We start from the raw sequence: 22,770 nt of genomic DNA, 5'->3' as shown, positions 1-22,770 counted from the left end.
TAAGAACCAAGCTAAGTACTGAGGACATGTCATCCACTGGAATGTTGGCTCCTCCAGGATAGGGCTTCTTTTAAATTTGCATCTACATTATTTTTAACATATTTATTAAGGGTGTAACTGATATACAAACAGCTCTGTGTGTGTAATGCACACAACTGGATGAGTGTAGACTTCTGCATAGATTCATGAAATCTGTCACAACTAGTGTGACAGATCTATCCATCACGGCCAGGAGCTTCCTTGTTCTTCTTAGTTTTTGTTTGTTTTCCATGTCTTTAAACAAATTATTGCATTTATTTGCTTATTTATTTGTTTGTCTGTTTATGTGTATGTGTATGTGTGGGCACATGCATGCATGGTGCACCTGTGAACGTCAGAGGACAATTTGCAGGAGTTGTTGCTCTCTTTCCATTATGTGAGTCCTGGGGATTGAACTCAGATCATCAGGCTTGGCAGTAAGTGCCTTTACCCACTGAATTATCTTACTCACCCCATGCTTTTTATTATTATCATATATCACTATATTTTTATAAATTATTAGGAGTATTATATTATTATAAATATTTAGTAGGATATTTTATTTATTCTTTGACAATTTTATTCAGCCATGAAGAAAATTTTAATTATGACATTTGCAAGAAGATGGATGGTCCTGAAAACCACTGTGTTAAACAAAATAAGCCAGAAAGACAAAAATCAGATGTTCTCTCTCATACATGGAACATAGATTTAAATCTGAGTATGTATGTGTATGCATGTGTGTGTGTGTCATGAAACTAGAAAGCAGACTATGAGAAGGGAAGAAGAGATGGGAGGAGGAAGAGGGAAGGAGATAACAGAATACATGTGACATGAAAGCCAGAGAAGGACCAAGGCCTTGCACACACTAAAGCAGTGTTCTACTGCAAAACCAGGTTCCCAGCCCCTAACTGTGGGATTCTAGGCAGGGGCTCTGCCACCGAGCCACACCCCCAGCTCCTCACTGGGGGACTCTAGATAGGGGTTCTACCACTGAGCCATGCCCCAGCCCCTCACTGGGGGATTCTAGGCAGGGGCTCTACCACTGAGCCACACCCCAGCCCCTCACTGGGGGATTCTAAAGGCAGGTGCTTTGCCACTGAGCCATGCCACCAAATCCTGGAGACCTTATCTGTTTCTTGTTATGTCTAGGACTAAGACTTGCCTCCCTTTCACAAACATCTTCCTGTCTAACAACCTCTGTACTAGAAGCTTCCTTCCATAGAATAGCTCTGCCCTTTTGAAAATATCAACTCTTAGATTCTTCCTTCCATTACAGAAGGCAAGATTAGAGGCTCCAGTATTTACCTTGGGAAACATGGGTATCATTTGCAGTCCTTGATTCTCAATGTTTTCATGCATACAATGGGAATAGATGTGTGCTTATTCCTAATACTGTATGTAAGGGTCAAAAAAGATGAATACATATTGCCTGGTGTTTGGAATATGTGGTTCTCCTTTCCTCTGTATCTAATCCCAACCAGCTGATTTAAATGAGCACTGCCCATGGTGTGGACTAATAAAACTAGCTCCTTGAGGTCTCCCTCACCCCTCTGTCAGCATTATGGAGTTTTTAACTCACCTCCTTGAAGGCATCTCGCATCTCCTGGACACCAATCATCCCTGCTGTCTCTGCAAGCAATTTGGGGGTCATCAGCTCTACAAAGTCTTCAAAGTCTACACGGCCACCAACTGAGGAAGATGGAGCATGGTTAGCAATGATTCCACAGGTTCTGAGCTTCTATCCCTGCACTTTCCCATTTAAGTCAGAAATAGGTCAACTCCCGTCTTCTTGAACGCTAAGGGTTTTCTTTGAGTCTCTTCCTTTTCTCAGACAAGTCAAGCCCTCAGGTTGCTCTAATGTGAATGAACTTATTAGACAAAGCATATAGGTATAACTGGGTGATCTTCAGTAAATCTTAATTTTTTTTCATTTTAAACTGTGTGCATGTATGCACATGAGTGCAGTGCCCACAGAGGCCAGAAGAGGGCATCAGATTCTCCTGCAGGTGGCATTACAGATGGCTATAAGCTCCCCAACATGGGTGCTGGGATATAAACACAGGGCCTCTGTAAGAATAGTAGATACTCTTAACCATGGAGTGATCTGTCCAGACCCACTCAGCAATTTTTTTACTGGTTTAAGGCTTATTCATCCACCATCTATAGATCAACAGAAGAAATGTAGATTTAAACGTGGACCAGTCTCTTCCAAGTTTGATGAGAGCTATCCATTGTATCCACTGAAATCTGGTGCTAGGATATCCATGGTATATCAAAGCATGTTGATGTTCAAGTCCCTATCATAAGTGGTATAATATGTATAATAATATGTGTATACTATACATGCAGTCTCATATATGATCTAGTCACCTCTAGATTATCCATTATCTGCTACACTCAGATGCTCTGTGAATAGCAGCTGTGCTGTACTGTTCAGGTACCAGAGAAAAGCAGAAAGTCCTTACATGTTTAGTGTAGATACAGAGCCTTCCTAAATATTTTCTGTTGGCACTTGTTTGAACCTACAGATATGGAACCAGCATACAGGGGCCTAACTACTATTATGACATGGAATTTAATCTTGTTAACTCAGATCCATGCCCAGGAGCCAACTTAATTCTGGATTCAATCACAGAATCAGCCTAGGTTTGCATTTAATGATGCATTGCTGAGCAATACTACTTATTCATTAACACTGGATCCAAGTCCAGGTGTATGTTCAATGTCCATCAAGCTCAACACCAAGCTACTCTACTGATAAGAACTTACATATAGTAAGGGCTCATTGGGGAATATGACCTTTCCCACAGTGGCACCCTTTCTACAATACAATGAATAAGTAAGCCATGATCATATCTTTACTTGATAGATCAGGAAAGTGAAAACCAGGAATATTCCAGAAATATTCCACTGTTCAAAATGGCCACAATGAGTAAATAATGAAAGTGGGACTTGTGGGCCAGGGAGATGGCTTATCAGGTAAAAATTATTTGCTGCCCAGCTTGATGACATTGAGTTTTATCCCCAAGACTCCCGTGGTGAAAGGACAGAGCTGACTCCTGAAAACTGTACCCTACCACACAGATGTTGTAGCATCCACATGTGCCCCTTCTTCCATTAACACACAAAATATATAAATGCAATTTAAAAATTTTAAGTGGGAAGCTGGACAGGCTCAGCTATTAAGAGCACAGTCTGCTCCTACAGAGGACCTGGATTTAGTTTTCAGAACCCACATGGTAGCTCATGACTGTATGTAATCCCAATTGCAGGGAATCTGACACCTTCTTCTGGCTTCTGCAGGTGCACAGACATACATACAGGCAAAACACTCATACACATTTTTTTGAAATCTTTAACATTTTGAATCATAAAAGGTGCAACTGGTATCTAGATCCATCTTTAAAAGTCCTTTTTCTTTTTTTTGACTCATTTATTAACATTATATTTATTTATAATTTTTTTAATTTTATAATTTAATTTAATTTTACATATCAGCCACGGATTCCCTTGTTCTCCCCCCTCCCGCTCACCCCCCCCGCCTTCCCCCCAGCCCACCCCCCTAAAAGTCCTTTTTCTAACCACTTCAAATGCAGCACAGTCCGAGCTGCTTTCTGGCAGACAGCTCTTTCCCCTGAACCACCTTCCTATTTAAAGTGCGACTGTCAACCTGAACACCTTCCTCATTCCCACGCTGTCCTAACTCCAGGCGTGTCCCCGAGCCCTGTCCTCACGGTTCATGCGGATTTGCTGGCCCAACTCAGTCAACTCCATCTCCGTAGGCATGTAACCCATCGTCCTCATGAGATTGCCCAAATCCTTATAAGAGATGAACCCATCTCGGTCCTTGTCAAATTCAAGAAATGCTTCCCGGAGCTCTAAAAATTAAGAGAAGAGCTGTAGAGCAACTTGAAACAGCCAGTGGCTAAGACTGGCATCCCTTGAAACTATCCATAAGACACAACTAGAGATTTTATGAAGAATGCATTTAATGAACTAAATGACTCATTTAGAAAAAAAAAAAAAGCAGGAATCTATAAAATGTGCTAATGAGAAGATGACCCCCCAAGAGCACTGAAGTCCTCAGACTCTTGAGTGAACTTACAAGAGATCTCAAAACCAACCAAAGAAAAATAGTAACATTTTTAAATCTAAAACTTGCATCATTTCTGAGTTCCTCAGACCCATGCAAATGAGACAGACACCCTGTTAAAATGACACAGAATGAGCTGCGCAAATTACATTCAGCAGGGGGAGGGAAAGGGATCCTCCCATGAAAGAAGTTACACAAAAATGGAGGAGGGGGCAGCAATGAGTGGCTAACATGGAAGGGCATCTAAGCAAGGACTTACCATCAATCTCGTCCTGTCCCAGTGGTCTCTCCTGAAAGGAACACAAGGAGAGGAGATTGGAAAGGTCCCACTTCCCCAAACAAGCCCAGTGTTTATCAAGCTTCCCGGTCCTTCGCGCTCTTTAATTTCACCTTCCTCCTTCCATCTCCACCTCCCGTCCCCAGTGTTTATCAAGCTTCCCGGTCCTTCGCGCTCTTTAATTTCACCTTCCTCCTTCCATCTCCACCTCCCGTCCCCGGCTCTTCTCTGACTACCCTTTTCTTCCTCCCCTCTCATTTCCTGTCTCCCATCCTTGAATCTTCATCTCTGATGGTCTGTCCTAAACATGAGGGAGCTAGAACCTCTTCTCCAGATGAAGAAAGTGCAATATGTCTCATCTACTGTGGTCAGAGCCCTTTCGTTGTATTTAAACCTCAGAACCATGTCAGTGAGGTAGACTCAAATATTCTCATCTTATCCATGAGAAGCTGAAAAACAGAGATTAATGAGCCTACCAAAGGTCACAGAGTTCATAAACAGAATACTCCCTTCCGAGGGAGAGAGAAATCAATGAATCCTATTCTCCTTTTACTTATTTGCCTATTTATTTAATCATTTTGAAATGCAAGCGCTTGCCGAGTACTTGTGAGGGGTCAGAGGACAATCTGAGGCAGTCAGTTCTTTCCTTCCACCATCCTGGGGATAGAACTCAGGTCATCAGACTTAACAACAGGTGCCTTTACCTACTGAGCATTCTCATTGGCCCTTATTTATTTGTTCTATTATTGAGACAGAGTCTCATATAACTAGTAGCCAAGAATGACTCTGAACTTCTGATGCTCCTGCCTCCACCTCCCAGGCCCTGGGATTACAAAAACATCCCAACACGCCCACTTTGTATGAAGCTAGGGATTGAACCCAGGACCTCAGATGTGCAAAGATAAACTCTGCCAGTTAAGATACATTCTCAGCCACTTCGTCCTTTTAAAAATGAATTTTTGTTAACAAAGAAACAGGTTTACACTGGGATGTTGTCACACATCTATATCATTGTCCTTTGCTGTTCTTGGCACCACAACCACATCTAGCACATATTCCTCTTTTCCCAGTCCCATTTCTTCCCTGAAGTAATACCCTCTTCTACTTTTATGACACTCATACTCCTTTGAGATCACTCAGAGGTCAGACACAGGGCTGGGGCTAGGATGGAGGACTCCTGATTCCCATAGCAAATTCTTTCTGCTACATCCCACTGACTCCAGAACCGCCATGCTCCTTCCCAGGGTGAACATCCCCTTCTGTGAAACAAGTGTTCAGGGTGGTTCCTGAAGAATGTTCAGTGTCAGTCTCACATCTGAGAATTGCTGGTCATGGTTCCCTACTCATGAGTACACCCAAGGGTAAGCTTGGTTAGCAGGCATAGTGTCGGGGAATTTACTCCTTATCAACCTTATAATTTGAGACCTCCTCACTTTGGATTCTCTTTCTTCTTTTCTTCCCAAGTAATCTCTTGCCTTCCCTCCTCTCTCCCTCCCCTATCTTCCCTTCACTTCCTTTCTCCTATCTTCACTTCCCTGCCCTGCCTTGCCCCATACCGTGACCTGTGTCACCTTCTCTTCTCTCCCCTTCCATCTTCTCCTCTTCCCTCTCTATCCTCTCCTTTTTTTCTTCCCCTTTTGGGTGATTCTAAAGCCTTACAAGGAAGACCATGTTCCTAAGAATCAAACAAGATTGAGTAAGTAAATAAGTAAGTACATCAATAAATAAATAAGTAAATAAATAAATAAAATCGTGACACTCATTAACTCTATAGACTTAAAGCAAAATACTTCATGATTTAATGGTCTCAGTGTGCTCCCTTGTAAAACAGGAATGAAATTATACCCAACCTCGTGTGCTGTTCTAAGGACTGAATGCCATCAGGCATGTAAACTATTTTGCACAGGACTAGGCACACAGAAAGACTCAATAAGCAGTAGCTGTTGTTAATACCATCATCAGGATCATCAACACCATCACCATAAAGCAGCAGCAGCACCATCACAATCACCATTGTCATGAGCATCACCACCACCTCCACCATATACATTTGTCATCACCACCAGCAGCAGCAGCAGCAGCACCATTACCATCATCACCATCATCACTGTTTGATTTCCCATAGAAAACAATGATGTTATCAACAATGGCTCTATCCCATCTCCCGTTTACATTTCTCTCACTCCACCATCCCCCCTTGCTCCTGACTTCTGACCCTTGTGCCCACACAGTGCTACCTGAGCTCAGTTCATGCTGTGCTCTCTTCACCAGCTTCCCTTGTTGCTCAGCACTTGCATACTCCTTCCTTCTCCCCAGGCCCCAGGACCCTTTGCTCTTCCCACAACCTTTCTGCATCATCCCCACCTCACCCGCTGCTTCTCAGCAATGCCCTTCCTCAAAAAGATGCAGGCAGGGCCCATGGGAAACTGCATGGGGGCAGGTAGAGTTCACCAAGCTCTGATGTCAAGATGGCCCCTCCTTCCTGCTCCCCTGCAGCAGGCAGCCCAGCTTCCTGATTGTCTCAGTCCTTTGCCAGTTCTTCCTGCCTCTCTTGGCCTCTCCCTCAGTCCCTGTGACAGATCTGTGACAGCTCATGGGAAATCTCTCATCAGACAGTGGATAGGAGCTCTTCCTACCTCCCCATCTGGCTGGAGTGAGATGGGAGGGGAGAGCTAGTGTGGGCCTCTGAAACTCTTTTATCCCCAGAACAGAATTGGATAGTACATTTTGATATGGGGATTAGAGTGAAGCCTCCGCTCATTTGCTGTTCCAACAAGCATTTTGAACACTCATCTAAGCCTGACCTTTGGTGACTGAAAGATGGAAAGGACAGATGTGGTATTTCCTAAGTCAGTCATGTGCTCAAAGGAGCAGGGTGCAAGAATCCTTGATACCAGGAGGTCACAGATCTTAAGGGGAGCCTACATACTGTTGTTTTGCTAAATAGATATGTTGCCAAACTGCCTTCCAAATATTTAGTGCACTTGACCTTGACTAGAAAAGCTTCTCTCTTCAGTAGGCAGCTGACACAGGGCTTGCAAGGAATCCAGTGTCATGAAGCTAAGACTTTTTTCCATCTAAGGGCTTTTAGGGAAGGAACCACATTCACACTTATTCTGATGGTCACTTTTCTTTATTCTCTCATGTTGCTCTCTATCTCTTTGTTCTTCACAGCTATATATATTCAACAGACTCTTTCATGTTGAATATAGGAGTGACATTTTAAGGTCACACTCCATTCCTTAAGTAAATGACAAGAGAAGAGTCATCCCGACAGCACACATGCAATAAATCTCAGCTTCCTAATTGGTGGGCTGTAATCTCACAGCTGCAGCTTCCAGGAAAAAAAAACAGTTATTTTTATTTATCTAGAGATAAATAAAGCTAAACTACTGAGGAGTTTAAGAAAAATAAGAAATTTGTGCATATATCTTATTTTTTGGAGTTTTGCTTTTGTTTTTGTTTTTTGTTTGTTTGTTTTTTTTGAGACAGGGTTTCTCTGTGTAGTTTTGGTGCCTGTCCTGGAACTCTCTCTGTAGCCCAGGCTGGCCTTGAACTCACAGAGACCCGCCTGGCTCTGCCTCCCAAGTGCTGGGATTAAAGGCGTGCGCCGCCGCCGCCCGCTATCCTATTTTTAGACTCGCAGGACAAGATGCCATAAATGCTTTAGTTGGAAGTCAGGTTTACCTTCATTTTCTTAATATGAGCTCACTCTGGCATTCTCCAAAGCAAAGTTTTTTAAGTTTTAAAATACATTTTTTCTGTCCTGCGTGTAACTTCTAATTATCTAAAAACATCCACAGCCCACATTAGGGGCTATACAGTCAAGCTATTTTCTGTAGCCTTGACTAGTCAGGATATATTTTCACAAATTGAGGCCAGGAATGGGTGCAAGGACTAAATCATTTGCTAGCTAGTAATAATTGGGCTTTTTGTATACACGACCTAGCCAGGTAGCTCGTATGTCCTTGTGAACTAAGATAGGGGATATTTATCTAAAAAAACCATTAGCAAGATACCTGGACTTAATCTAAAGTTACTTTGAAGCATTCAATCAGCTAATGGCACGAAAGCTGTCTTAGAGCTGGGCAGATACAACTATTTTCCAATGTCTGCCTGAGCTATGATATAAAACAGGTCCTAAGTATCTCACAGTCCTCGTGGAACAATAGGCCTACTTATGAAAAATAACCTAATATTATTTCTATTCATCAAAATTACACAGCTTAAGCAGAAATCATCTTCCTGACCATCCACAGATGTAAATGCCCAACAGATGAAATGTATTTATGAGATGAATACATAATAATACAGGCAGTGGGGAACTCCCCACACTGCATACATAGCAGCAGCAAGTATGCAGGGAGACAACAGAAGCAAAATACAGTCTGGAGTCTGCATTCTCATTAAGTGTTGCTTGAATGAGACATATCCATCAGAGATATTCTTCTGGTGGACTGACCTCTGAACTTGGGTTGCCATCTGCTGCACCTCTGATATGGCCATTGCTACCAGCAACCATGTTCACAGTGGAGTAGCACCCACCCTAGTCATCTCATCTTAATTGGTTCACATGTGAAAACTCCCCATTTCCTTTTAATGTCATGTCTACAAGCACGTGAGGTATGCCATCTACTTTTTAGAAGAAATAAACAATTCAACTCTAGCAGTCTTTAACATTTATTGAGCCATCAAGAAGAGCGAGGTTACATTGTTTGTGGGAAATGGACAGACCTGGAGTCCACCATGTTAAGCAAAATAACCCAACCTCAAAAAGACAACTATCATGTTTTCCTTCCTAAGTGTAACAGCTATCTCAATATCTACCTACTATCATTCTTCTGTCATCTATTTATCACTATCTACTAATTATCTGTATTATCTATATGCCTCACATCTACCATCTACCACCTATCTGTTTCTTTGTCTTATCTACCTCTATGTATTACGGATGTTGTAAAAGTGAAAGGGGGACAATTTGGTGTCAGGAGAGAAGTCCAAAGAGATGAAGGACAAGAGGGAAATTAGGAGAGAAAAAAGACAAACATTGCATGTCTTCTTTTATATGCAGAATTTAGGTTAAAATACATATTTATGCACACATACATATGACACAAGCGCAGGAGCCGGTATTTTGGAGGGAGGAAGGAGACCCACATGAGAAGGAAGTAGGGCCAAAGGGAGGTAATGGGGAACAAATACTAACAAATACAATTATCTATGGCTACAGAAAGCCATGATGAACCCAATTATCTTATATGCCATCTAAAAACTACAATGTTTTAATCAAAAGAAAAGAATATTAGCTTGAGGAAAAAGAACAAGTAATGCCTCTTGAAAACTTTGCCTTTACCAGAGCTGGTCTAAGGTCTTAGGACTTAATTCATATGAGCCCCCCAGGACACAGACACAATTATCTACTCCACAGATGGTGAAAGGAAGGCTCACATGTGAAAGGACTTGCCTGTGTTCTGATAGTGAGCAAATTGTGGGGCCAGGACCCAAGTCAGATGCGGAGCCATCAAGCTTGGCCACTGATTTACCAGTGGAAGGAGTAGAATGGAAGGGTGAGGCAGCAGACAAGACAGCCAATGAAGGTAAGTTGTTGAGGGAGGAAAGTGTGGAAGGCAAGCCACAACAGCATGGCAGGGAATGAAGAATAAAGGATACATCATGGGTGACACAGGATGCAGGAGGGTGCTGAGGGACTAAGAAATGCATCATCAATCTGTTGGTCAAGCAGCAAGCATTTACAGAATAGTTGTCTTCTTAGAGTTCCTTGGCTCTGCAGAGATAGACCATGATTTCAGTTGAGGTCTCTCTTTTTACAGAGCCAAGCAATCTGACTGGAAGTATAAAACAAGCAGCTATAGATGGAGGAAAGAGACTTTTAAGGAGCTTTTTTGGTCTCAACCACTACATCCAGTTTAGCCACATGGATGTTGGACATTGTGGCTCTAATGATCAAGGAATCGTGTTCCAGCTTCAGGGTCCCATGAGGAATCTGAAGATCATACTTTGCTGCCTTTAGCTCCGGAGACCCTTTGCCCTGAATGATGTCATCAAAGACCCTCTCCAGGTCTCTGGAGACTGGCTCAGTTATGATGGCTAAGGCAAACTCAATTCTGTGAAGGGCATAGTTGAAGGGAACAGAGAACAGCAATGCAAAGTGAACACTTGGGCCCTGGTAGACCAGTATGCCCACAGTGCCCTGGAAGCTGGAGTTCTTCTTCACAAAGGAGCAGTTGATGGTGGACTCTGGAGACAGCAGAGGTGGTGGGTCCACTAGTACACGCCCACTCTGCAAGTAGTATCTGGGAGAGAGGAGTTACAGGTCACTATTGTTATAAGCAGGTGGCCTTGCATGTTGGAGAAAAATAGATCTGGAGGCCTCTATAGACTATGCATGGGTTCAAAGAAAGAAAGTTCCTTATTCCACAAGAATACCTACATTTAATCTCAACTCCACTGCCTAAGGGGTGTTCCCATCACCTATGCTTATTGTGTAAATATTTGTGTATCTAATGATGTCAAGTCTAGGGACAACTGTTCAGATTGAGGCAAGGAGTTAATGTCAGAAGCCACATCATATTGTATTCCATGTTTTCTACATCTTCACACTGAGCCACGCTAATAGCTTTCCTCCTCCTTATTCAATAGGTTAAAGTCATCCTACTGCAGATTCTTCGGATGTGGTTTTCCTTTATATGGAAGTCTGTTCCCACAGACATCATGGCTAGCACTCTTTCCCCGTGCTTTGCAACCCTGATTCACCTGTGCACCATTTAAGTGCTTGATAACAAGAAAACCAAGTTCATTGCTTGTGACCACAGGCATCTGTGAGAAACTATGTTCACCTCTGCCACATGACATGGTGCTCACACTGGGGGAGGAGTGTCCCACCATCAAGCCAGTGGCAACTCCTTCCACTAAAGGAAACCCACAAGATGATGAAAGACAAGCAGGTCCTCAAAAGATAAGATTGCTCTGGGCAGGAATGCTGCATTCAACTACTCACAGCAGCTGTGGTTACCTGCACACGATCAAGCCAGTCCACAGCCCCTAGTGGGTTGGGGAGGGGCACACAAGCCCACACCCCTACATGAGGAGCTACTTAGAAAACTGATTTCTTCTGGCAGAGAGAGAAGCTGTTTTCTTTAGGAATGTCATCCTGGTAGCTCTACAGACCAAGCTCCAGTGGATTATTTTAAAAAATTGGACATGAAGTCTGGAGTGGGATCTGGGGGCATCTGGTAAGAATTAGAGGGGGTTTTGGAGAGTAAATATGATGAAAATATATCATATACACGTTATGAAATTCTCAAAGAAAAAGTAAAAACATTACATTTTCCAAAGTAAGATTGATGGCTTGGCAGTTAAGAACACTTGCTGCTCTTTCAGAGGACCTGGGTTTGATTCCCAGTACCCACACGGCAGCTCACAACCATCTGTAATTCCAGTTCCAGGGGATCTCATGCCCTCTTCCAGCCTCCACTGGCACTGCACACACAGTGCACGTGTATGCATGAAGGACAAAGTATGTATACATATAAGGTAATTTTTTTAAGTAAGATCATTACAAACTTTTTGCACACTTGCTGTGAAATCTTTATAGAAGGGAAGCTGAGGCTTGAACTGGCCACATCTATCTGATCTGCCATCACACACTGAGCTACTGCAGAGATGCCCACCAATCACATATGAGGCATAGGGATAACTTAGGGCAGGACTTGGGAGGACAAGACAAGGGTGGAACTTACAAGGGCTCACTGAATGTTATGTCCGTGTTGTTGGAAATCTTGATCTCCACAGTCCGAGAGCTTTGGGCATGCTGCTCTGTGTCTCCCCAGCAGTCCTCCTTAGTCACCCATGGGAAGTTGACAGGTTTCCTGAGAGTGGAATGAAAAGCAGCTCTGAATGTCATCTGATAGACATTTCTGGGTCATGGCAGTGACTGGGGCCTCAATGTCAGCTGTGAAGGGCTGTGATGGGGTGTCCATTCAGTGCATACTCTTAGGTTATTAGAAAACCATCAGACATTTGGTCCCCAAGGTGGCACCAAGAGCCATAGCAACCTGCTGTGGGATGTCTTTCTGTATGCTGTGAATATGTGTTGCTCTGATTGGTTGATAAATAAAGCTGCATTGGCCTATGGCAAGGCAGCTTAGAGGCAGGCGGAAATCTAAGCAGATAGACATGAAGAAGAAAAGGAGAGGAAGAGACGCCAGCTGCCTCTGGAGTAATAACATGCCAGCAGACTGGTAAGCCACAGAATACGTGGCAAAACATAGATTAATAGAAATGGGTTAATTTAAGGTATAAGAGCTAACTAGCAAGAAGCATGAGCCATTAAGCTATACAGTTTGTAAATAATATAAGCCTCTGTGTGTTCACGTGGAACCAAGTGGCTACAGGACACAGGAGGGAGAGATTCATTCGTCCCAAATGCAGGGCCGGGAACGACCGGAGAAAACTTCCGACTACAGCAACCTATTTTCTTTAGGGATGTCATCCTGTTAGGTCTAAGGCCAAGCTCAGTGGATGACCCCACACCCACACACATATGGGTAGCACCAAATGAATTCAGTGGGTTAAAAAAAACTGGACATGAAGTCTGGAGTGGGATCTGGGGGCATCTGGGAAAAATTAGAGGGGGGTTGGAGAGTAAATATGATGAAAATATATCATATACACGTTATGAAATTCTCAAAGAAAAAGTAAAAACACTACATTTTCTAAAGTAAGATTGATGGCTTGGCAGTTAAGAATACTTGCTGCTCTTTCAGAGGACCTGGGTTTGATTCCCAGCACCCACACGGCAGCTCACAACCATCTGTAATTCCAGTTCCAGGGGATCTCATGCCCTCTTCCGGCCTCCACTGGCACTGCACACACAGTGCACGTGCATGCATGCAGGACAAAGTATGTATACATATAAGATAATTTTTTTAAGTAAGATCATTACAAACTTTTAGCACACTTGCTGTGAAATCTTTATAGAAGGGAAGCTGAGGCTTGAACTGGCCACACCTCTCTGATCTGCCATCACACACTGAGCTACTGCAGAGATGCCACCGATCACACATGAGGCGTAGGGATAACTTAGGGCAGGACTTGAGAGGACAAGACAAGGATGAAACTTACAAGGGCTCACTGAATGTTATGTCCGTGTTGTTGGACATCTTGATCTCCACAGTCCGAGAGCTTTGGGCATGCTGCTCTGTGTCTCCCCAGCAGTCCTCCTTAGTCACCCGTGGGAAGTTGACAGGTTTCCTGAGAGTGGAATGAAAAGCAGCTCTGAATGTCATCTGACAGACATTTCTGGGCCATGGCAGTGACTGGGGCCTCAATGTCAGCTGTGAAAGGCTGTGATGGGGTGTCCATTCAGTGCATACTCTTAGGCTATTAGAAAACCATCACACATTTGGTCCCCAAAGCAAGCACCAACAGTCATAGCAACCTGGTCCACTCTGCTTTGTGCTTCAGAAAGCCACTCACTCCAACACCATCCACTGCCTGTCTTCTCCCATACACAGATACAAGCTCCAATGGTAAGAAACAGTTTCTCTCTTCCCACAAATTTTTATTTTATTACGGAGGATGGAACCCAGGGTCCCATACACACTAAACAAGTACCCTGTAACTGAGCCACACCCCCAACCCCTCACTGGAGAATTCTAGGCAGGGCATCTACCACTGAGCCATACCAACAGCCCCTCGCTGAGGGATTCTAGGCAGGGCCTCTACTACTGAGTCACACCCCCAGCCCCTCACTGGGGGATTCTAGGCAGGAGCTCAATTGCCAGCCACACCTACAATCCTCCCACCAGATGTACTGAAAGTTAGCTCTGCAATAGATATTCCCTAGATCCAACTCAGAGGTCAGGGCCATTACAGCTGCTGATACAGCCTGATACTCACACAGCTATTTTCCTCATCTCATTAAGGATATTATCCTTATTCATCTGGACATTTTCCTTAGACACTCTCAGCAAATCTTTCACCAGATCTGGTGTGTAGGAGTCAGAGAGTTTCATTGTGTCATATTTCTTTCTCCACGTCTCAATGTCATCTGAAATAGAACCAAACCAAGGAGAACATTTGTCAAGTTAGGATTGTGTCCGTTTATGTCAGGAGCTGCTAAACTATGTTTCTGGCCCAAATCCAGCTGGCACACTTGGCTTTATAAACAAAGAGATGTTGGTAAATCACTTTATAAAGTGAAGCATGTGTTTTACTATCTGTTCTCCATACCTACACAAGGAAGAAAAAAATGCCTCCATTTTCATATTAACCTGTATTGCCGGGAACAATGGCCAATGTAGGTAACTAATAAATATTTGTTAAAGGAAGGAAGAGAAAGGGCTGGAGAGATAACTCAGCACTTAGGAGTAATAACTGCTCTTCCAGAGGGAATGGGCTCAATTCCTAGCACCTACATGGTGGCTCACACCATCTGTAACTCTAGTTCCAAAAGATCTGATGCCCTCTTCTGGCTTCCTTGGGCACCAGGCACACACATGGTATACAAGCATACATGCAGACAAAACACCCATACACATAAAATAAAAATAAAACATCTTTGCAAAAAAACTAAAAGAAGTAAGAAAGTACATACACTAGCTGGGCATGGTAGTGCACACATAGCATAGTAGCACTTGGAGACCAAGGCAGGAAGATTATGAGTTTGAGCTAAGGCTAAACTTCACAGTGAGACTCTGCCTTAGAAATAAATTTAATGGGGGCTGGAGAAATAGCTAGACAGATCTCAAACTGCTCTTTCAGAGGACTGGAGTTCAATATCCAGCACCCATGTCAGGTGATTCATAACCTTCTGTAATTCCAGCTCCAAAGGATCCAGTGCTTCTGTCCTCCTTGGGCATCTGCACTCACATGGACAGACAGACAAACACACATACACATAACTGGAAATAACAAAAATAAATCTTTAAAGCAAAACAAAGGCCAGTAGAAAGGAACAGGTAAAGTGATGGACACAATGTCAGCACTTGGAGGGTTGAAGGAAGGGGATCCTGAGCTCAAAGCCAGCTTCAGCAATTATAGTGAGACACTACTACAGAAAGAAAAAAAGACAGGCTTTATACTTTATCCCTTATAGGGAACCCCACCCCAAAGGCAGAGTGGCAGAGAGCTCCAGAGAGTCCAGTGGGATAAGCAGCAGGGCTGAGACTGACAGGATGGCCATGCTACATGCTAAGATCCACCTAGAACTGTTCACCTAGGACTAGATAATAAATGTGGAGTGCCCAGGTAGAAGGAGCCAGACATCCAGCTAGACCAGAACGTCCCAACAAAAGGAGGAAACAGGTAGAAATGTCTAAGACAGAAACAGAAAACATGACATCCTTTTGGAGGCCCCAGGGTCGACAGGATGAGTTTTAGATGTTGAAGTGTGGACCAGGCATCCCTAAGATACAGCCCCACCCAGCCTGGATCCCATGGCTCCTTACCCTGCTCTTCCTCCCACACCTACCTCCACAGTTGTTTTTGTTGAACAGAGTAAAATGCATGACAACAGGTCCAGTCTCCCCTCTGAGGATGTAGCAGCTCGCTGGGGCTTTGGCCCATTCCTTCAGCTGATCCTCTCTCACTTCAGGAAAGGGGATTGCATGGCATCGGCAGTAGTCTGCTGTGGTCCTGATGGTCTGAGAAGGGGAGAATAGGAGGTCTTGAGACACACAGGAACCTCACCAAAGACCTCAGGAGGAGGCTGGGAAGTGCATGGTTGTTTTTGGTTTGGTTTTGCACAGAAGACATCTCCCATTCACTGTGGGACAATGAATAGTTTCTTCTAGGCTTGAGAATAACCTTGGGGTCTTTATGAAGGACAATGTGCTCAGATGAGGGGGCATCCACAGATATTCAGAACCAGCCAATCTCATTTCCTCCCTGAAAGACTCTTTAACATCTACCTCACAGGGATGGTGGATGGTGACAGAGAAAGCTAGTTTCCATTGCTGGCTAACAGAAATGGAAAGTCAGCCATGCATGTGATTTTAAATAGCTTAATGGTTACCATGGAAGTCAGTCAGCCAAACACCCAACACAATCAGCTTACAAAGAGAAAACGTTGGTTTGGGTTCAAGGCTTGGAGGTTCCAGGCCATGATCTGTGGTATTGTATTCCCCCAAATATTGTGCATTCTAATAAACTTATCTGGGGTCAGAGGCAGAGCAGCCACAATATTAAACATAAAGGATAGGCAATGGTAGCATACGCCTTTAATCCTAGCATTCCAGAGGCAGAAATCCATGTATTCAAGGATACAGACAGGCATGGTGACTCATCATGCCTTTAATCCCAGAAAGCCAGCCTTTAATCCCAGGGAGTGGTGGTAGAAAGCAGAAAGGTATATAAGGCGTGAGGACCAGAAGCTAGAAGCATTTGGCTGATTAAGCATTTGGCTGGTTAAGCGTTCAGGCTTTCGAGCAGCACAGTTCAGCTGAGAGCCACTGGGATGAGGACACAAAAGCTTCCAGTCTGAGGAAACAAGACCAGCTGAGAAGTTGGCCAGGTGAGGTTAGCTGTGGCTTGTTCTGTCTCTCTGATCTTCCAGTGTTCACCCCAATAACTGGCCCTGGATTTGATTTTATTAATAAGACTCTCTAAGATTCCTGCTACAATGATCACTTGGCCACATGGTAGGAGTGTATGACAGAGCAAAACTGCTCACCTCACAAGGCAGACAGATAACAGAAAGAGAAAGGATCATGCTGTCCTTTGAGAGCATGAGCCCAGTGAACTAGGAACCTCCCACTAAACCAGTGTTTCTCAACCTATGGGTGTCGACATCTTTAGGGGCTGAATAACAGTTTCACAGGGGTCACCTAAGGTCATCAGAAAACACAGATATTTACATTTGGATTCGTAACAGTAGCAAAATGACAGTTATGATGTAGCAATGAAAATAATTGTATGGTTGGGGTCCCCACAATATGAGGAACTGTGTTAAAGGGTCACAGAGTTAGGAAGACTGAGAACACTGCACTAGGCGTATCTCCCCAATCATCTGACACTCTCCAATCTCTACACCCTAAGGATCAAGTACAAACACATGGGGTAGAAGTTACTAACTTCTGGGGTACATTTCAGATCCAAGTAACACAGCCAGCAAAAAAAAACATAAATGTGAAATATAAATCTTTGCCCACCAGCAATAAGACTAAGCAGGTAAAGGCATTTGCCACCAAGACTGATGATCTGAGTTTAATCAAACATAAATATACTTTTATATATGTATACATTGCATAAGAGATGCAAATGTATATTATGTAAGTGTGTGTGTGTGTGTGTGTGTGTGTGTGTGTGTGTGTGTGTGTGTGGTTTTTTTCGAGACAGGGTTTCTCTGTGTAGTTTTGGTGCCTGACTTGGATCTCGCTCTGTAGACCAGGCTGGCCTCGAACTCACACTGCCTGCCTCTGCCCAGCTGTAAGTGTGTATATTTTAAAGACAAGATACATAAACCCATACTAAATGTACTTTGTGTGTGTGTGTGTATGTGTGTGTGTGTTTGTGCATGTGTGTGCTACAGTGTGTGTGTGGCATCAGAAGACAACTTATGAGATCCACCACATGGGTCTGGAGGATGGCAGCAAGCACCTTTATCGGCTGAGCCATCTTGCCAGCCAGCAAGTATCTTTATAGTTTTTAAATATATGATCATTATGTGTGTCTATGCACGATGTGGGGGATGTACATGCCATAGTGCCCGCAGACAACAACTGCCCAATGTCCACCTCCCAACCAGACCCTGAGTTCCTTCCTGAACAGCCCCATCTCTGCCCAGGCCATCTCATCTCCTTCCCTCAAATACGAAAGTTTCTTTTCACTTACCTCTAGTGGGTCCCCAGCACTGAAGTCAAACGAGAGGATGAGGTGAGCTTCACGAACCGGAGGCAGAACAAGCGGGTAGGGAGTGTTGATGGCTAAACCAGCGTCCACCAGATGCAGAAACTCCCGGCTCTGCATGGCCTCATCTGTGATGTTACCTAAAACCAGGAAAAGAACTTGTCTAATCTAAGGTCAGAATGTAGGTACAGGAGGCAGTTTGAGCAGACAGAGCTGTTGTCTCTGAGAGGTGAGTAGAGACCCATGTCCAGTTAGGGTTCACTTCTGCTGGTGTTTGGACATGGTTTGAGTGTGCTCCTCGGAGACCCGTGCACAGGAAGATTGGTTTGAAGTGTGAAGTGCTGTGGAGGAACCTTTTAACAGATGGACCTATTTGAATGTGGAGGCACCAGCCTTAGAAGGGATTTGTGTTGCAGTAAATTAGCTCTTTAGAGAGCAAAGTATTTATACAATGAGGCCCATCCACCTATGACTATGTCCCTTCTACACACGGCTTCTCCATCACATTATGTTGCAACCAGGAACACTCAAAACAGAGGATGAACAGATGGGGCCACCTCATCTTGGACTTTCATCTCCTAATGAGTTAAATAAACTTTTTTTCTTTATAAAGCACACAGCCTGGGGTATTTTGTTATAACCAGCAAAAATAGAGTGATGCAACTTCTCAAGCCATGTATGGTACTGACCAAGCTAACAACATTGCGGAGCTCATCTTCCTAGGGAACTCACCTTTTCCTAAACTACAAAGCCATTAAGGCACAAGATGTTGGCAGTATGTAGTCTTATCATGGAAGAGTGGTAAATGGACTTTAAATGTTTGGGGATTGGCATAATCTTGAAAGAAGGCATTCATACAGCAAGACAGAAGTTTGTAAAAACTATAAAGTGATCTAAGAGTACCCCACAGGCTAGTGTCTCTTCTATCTCAATGATGAAGGTCAGATCATGAAAGGATAAACTATGGTGGATGTCTACATCTTTTCAGAGTCAGAGGAAAACACCAACATTTCAGGAGCATTATCACGCCTTCTATTGATACCAAAAAGACTGTGACTCACTGTGAACCACTACCATGGAGAAGCTCTGCCATTCAGACCATTGAGCACCATGCCATCCCCACCTCCACACCTCCAGGAAAGAGACGAGCTGAGACCACTCATGCCCCTAGTCCTCCACAGCTTACCACAGCCTGTGAGAGATTAGAAGACAAAAGGGGGAGTATTCTTACCGTGTTTATAGAGGAAGTTGTAGACAGTTCCCCACTCCCACCTCCAACAACAAATTCCAGTTTTACTCAGAAAAGTAAAAACATCCTGGATTAGACCTAGATGCAGAAATTGAAAGGTACAAAGTAAGTATCATGGGATGGTATGGGTTGGCACGCCTCTAAAGTCCTATGGCGAAGCACTGACCTTCAAGGTGACAGAGGGTTTTGAGTATGGAAGACCCACCTTAAAGCAGACAGCAGTATCTCAAGAGCTTGGGCCCCAACTGAATAGAAAGGAAGAAATAGCTGAGCACCAGTACCTCTCTTACTTTGTCTCTGTCTCTCTTACTTTTGTCTCTCCCTCTCTCTCCCTCTCCCTTCCCCTCTCTTTCTCCCTCTCTGCCTTTTTCTCCCTCTCTATCTCACTCCCTCTCTGTCTCTCTGTTTCTCTGTCTCTCTCTCTCCCTGTCTTGCTCTGTCCCTCCATGTGTCTCTCTCTGTGTCTCTCTGTCTCTTTCTCTGTGTGTCTCCCTTTCTGGCTCTCTCTGTGTCTCTCTGTCTCTACATCTCTGTCTCTCTATCTCTGTGCATCTCTGTCTCTGCGCCTCTCTTTCTTTCTCTCTCTGCTTCCTGACTGAGGGGCAATGTGACCAGCTGCCTCACACTCCTTCTGCCATGGTGGACAGTATCTTCTTAAACTGTTTCCCCATCTCTGTCTCTCTGTTTCTCCACTCTGTCTCTCTCTCTGAGTCTCTCTCTGTCTCTTGTGTATTTCTCTGTGTGTCTCTCTCATCTCTCTCTCCTGTCTCTCCCTTCTCTCTCCTATCTCTCCACTGTCTCTCTGTCTCTCTCTCCATCTCTCTCCCTCTGTTTATCTCCCTGTCTCTGTCTCCCTCCATCTCCCTGCCTCTCCATGTCTCTGTAAATGTCTCTCTCTGCTTCTTTCTCTATCTGTGTATGTCTCTCAGTGTCTCCCTGTCTGTCTCTGTCTCTCTGTGTCTTTCACTGTGTCTCTGTCTCTCTGTCTCTATCATCTATCTATCTGTCTCTCTCTCACTTCTTCCTGATCCCTGTCTCTCTCTCTCTCTCTTTTTGTCTCTGTCTGTATCTATCCTCTCTCTCTCTCTCTCTCTCTCCCCCCCCCTCCTGACTGGGGGGCAATGTGACCAGCTGCCGCACACTCCTCTGGTGGACAGACAATACGTCCTTCAACTGTGAGTCAAAGTAAACCACTCTAAGTTGCTTGTGTCAGACGACTTGTCACAGGGATGGGGAAATGTGATGGATACCAGTGGGGACAAGAGAGGAGGAGGCTGACAGTGCTGACTCTTACCCCCGATCCGGCTCATCGAGCTGGGCTTGGCGCCCTCATGAAGCTCTCGTGGCCTCATGAAGCAGTACAACAGATATTCCAGAAACTGCTCCTTCTCCTTGGGAGAGACCTCATCCCAATTCTGGACTATCTCAGCCAGCCAGATGTATTTCTGTTCGCCAGACTCATCTGCTACAAGAAACCCAGCTGGTGACCCGCTTCAGGATGGACCCACGCCAGCTCCCAGGAGCCACTGTTTAGCCCACTCCACCTCATCTCTTGCGGTGACCTGACAGGGACTGCGTTGTAGAGCAATAATTTCCTCTGAGAGAAAACATGCCATCCTTCAGGGAAGGCTAGGAAAGCTCAGGAAGGGTCAGGCCTAGCGGCACACACATTCACTTACAGGGTGGGGGTAGAAGAGAGGGCCGCATCGCCATGGCAGGCCACCTGGCTGTGTCGACACCCTGCCTTCCTCATGCTCACCAGCCCCTTCGCAGCCACACAGTGGTCTGCAAGTGTGTCCTCATGCACAAACCTCTCTCAGCACTCAGAACCTGCTGCAGGGCCCGGAGCTTATCCTTGATGCTGGGGTCATTCTGATCTTTGACATAAGCCATCATTAAATCCAAGAGCGCTTCATCCACCTGCACCTCTGGAGGGTCCATGTATGTCGCTGCTTTAGCCTCTGCTCAGAGAGAAAAGTAGCCTCCCATGAGGGTGTGGAGACACCATCACTGACTTCCCCCACACAAATCTCCCTGTCACCCCTTTCCTGACACTGCTGTGTGTGCCCAGCCCAGCTTCCATGTATTTTACTTACAAAGCTCCCACATGCAATTCAGGGACCTGGATGTTCCTCCCATGCCCACCTTGGCTGGCAAACGGCAAGTACAGAACAGAAGGCCACCTCCCTTGTTCCATGTAGCACAGAGGCATGAGCCCTCTTGACAAGGCTTCTGATTTTCCCACCATTACACCTTTACATACTATTGGAAGGAACACACACACACACACACACACACACACACACACACACACACAGCACAACTGAGCAGGTGACGTAAGAATTGCATTTCACAAGGTAACTATGAGCATAATCGTGACATTCTGCATAATCTGTGGCTGGCTTATTCAATTCCTCATCCATATTCTCATCAGTGGTTCACAACAAAGCAGGGTGCTTACCTTTCTGCTTCAATTTTTCTCTCAGGTCCCTTAACATGTCTGCAAGAGAGTAAAAATGCAGAAAGTTTAACTGTACAATGAAGCCAATGGCTATGGTGTTGAGTTGTTGTTTTTTTTCTTAGTTTTATAAGACAGGGCCTCATATTGCCCAGACTGGTCTCAAACTCACTACACAGCTAAAGATGACCTTGAACTCCTGATCCTCCTGCCTCCACCTCCCAAGTGCTGGGATTCCAGGCATGCACCATCACTCCCAGTGCTGAGTGTGTCCAAGGCAAGTTTCTCTAGGGCTATTCCTTTATAGGATTGGTCACCGCAGGCTGGAGCTTTTGCTGATACTGAATCTCAAGACCTAATTCCATGCTTTCTCTCCAACTCTACCTTCAGTGAACCCATATTGGTAACTTGAAATTGGACAAGACACTACACACCACTATAAATCAAGGCTTCTTCACCAGAAAGCAATCCTCATACACCCACTATGGAAATGAAGTATGACTCAACCTCCAACTTTAGCCACAGGGAAGCTAGAAATAGATACTCTCTTTTTTGTTTGTTTGGTTTTTTGTTTTATTACGTTTTAAGACAGTGTTTCTCAGTATAATCCTGCCTGTCCTGGAACTCTCTGTAAACCAGGCCTACAAGGGTAGCCTAGAACTCAGAGATCCACCTGCCTCTACCTCTGGAGAACTGGGATTAAAGATATGAGCCACCACACCTGGTTCTAGACTCATTGAATTTGCCTTTAACCAACAAACACATGATGAATGTTATTTTCAAGGAACAATGTTAAAACACAG

The 22,770-nt window shown here is 44.4% G+C and overlaps 1 protein-coding gene across 9 annotated transcripts in view; it reads right to left on the bottom strand.

Moving 5' to 3' along the window:
• The window catches only part of LOC128095438 (calcium-binding protein 5), a 53,949-nt gene that overhangs the window by 2,901 nt on the left and 28,278 nt on the right, over positions 1-22,770 (bottom strand). For 4 of the 9 annotated variants that reach the window (XM_052714377.1, XM_052714378.1, XM_052714380.1 and 1 more), the window contains 10 exons: positions 21,971-22,009; positions 21,321-21,470; positions 20,804-20,974; positions 19,492-19,587; positions 18,246-18,400; positions 15,886-16,057; positions 14,313-14,463; positions 13,536-13,664; positions 12,152-12,280; positions 9,056-10,705 (listed from right to left, as the gene is read on the bottom strand). In XM_052714377.1, coding sequence (XP_052570337.1) covers positions 10,282-10,705; positions 12,152-12,280; positions 13,536-13,664; positions 14,313-14,463; positions 15,886-16,057; positions 18,246-18,400; positions 19,492-19,587; positions 20,804-20,974; positions 21,321-21,470; positions 21,971-22,009 — 1,616 coding nt within the window. In that variant the 3' untranslated portion in view covers positions 9,056-10,281. Of the gene's footprint in view, positions 1-1,600; positions 1,711-3,755; positions 3,900-4,373; positions 4,405-6,760; positions 7,847-9,055; positions 10,706-12,151; positions 12,281-13,535; positions 13,665-14,312; positions 14,464-15,885; positions 16,058-18,245; positions 18,401-19,491; positions 19,588-20,803; positions 20,975-21,320; positions 21,471-21,970; positions 22,010-22,770 lie in introns of those variants that run through there. The other 5 variants (XM_052714383.1, XM_052714384.1, XR_008213245.1 and 2 more) reach the window with 4 other exon arrangements.

This window comes from Peromyscus californicus, unplaced genomic scaffold (assembly GCF_007827085.1).
Source record: "Peromyscus californicus insignis strain IS unplaced genomic scaffold, ASM782708v3 Scaffold_4__1_contigs__length_199733344, whole genome shotgun sequence".
Lineage (NCBI taxonomy): Eukaryota > Metazoa > Chordata > Mammalia > Rodentia > Cricetidae > Peromyscus > Peromyscus californicus.
This window is presented reverse-complemented; position numbering and strand designations above follow the sequence as displayed.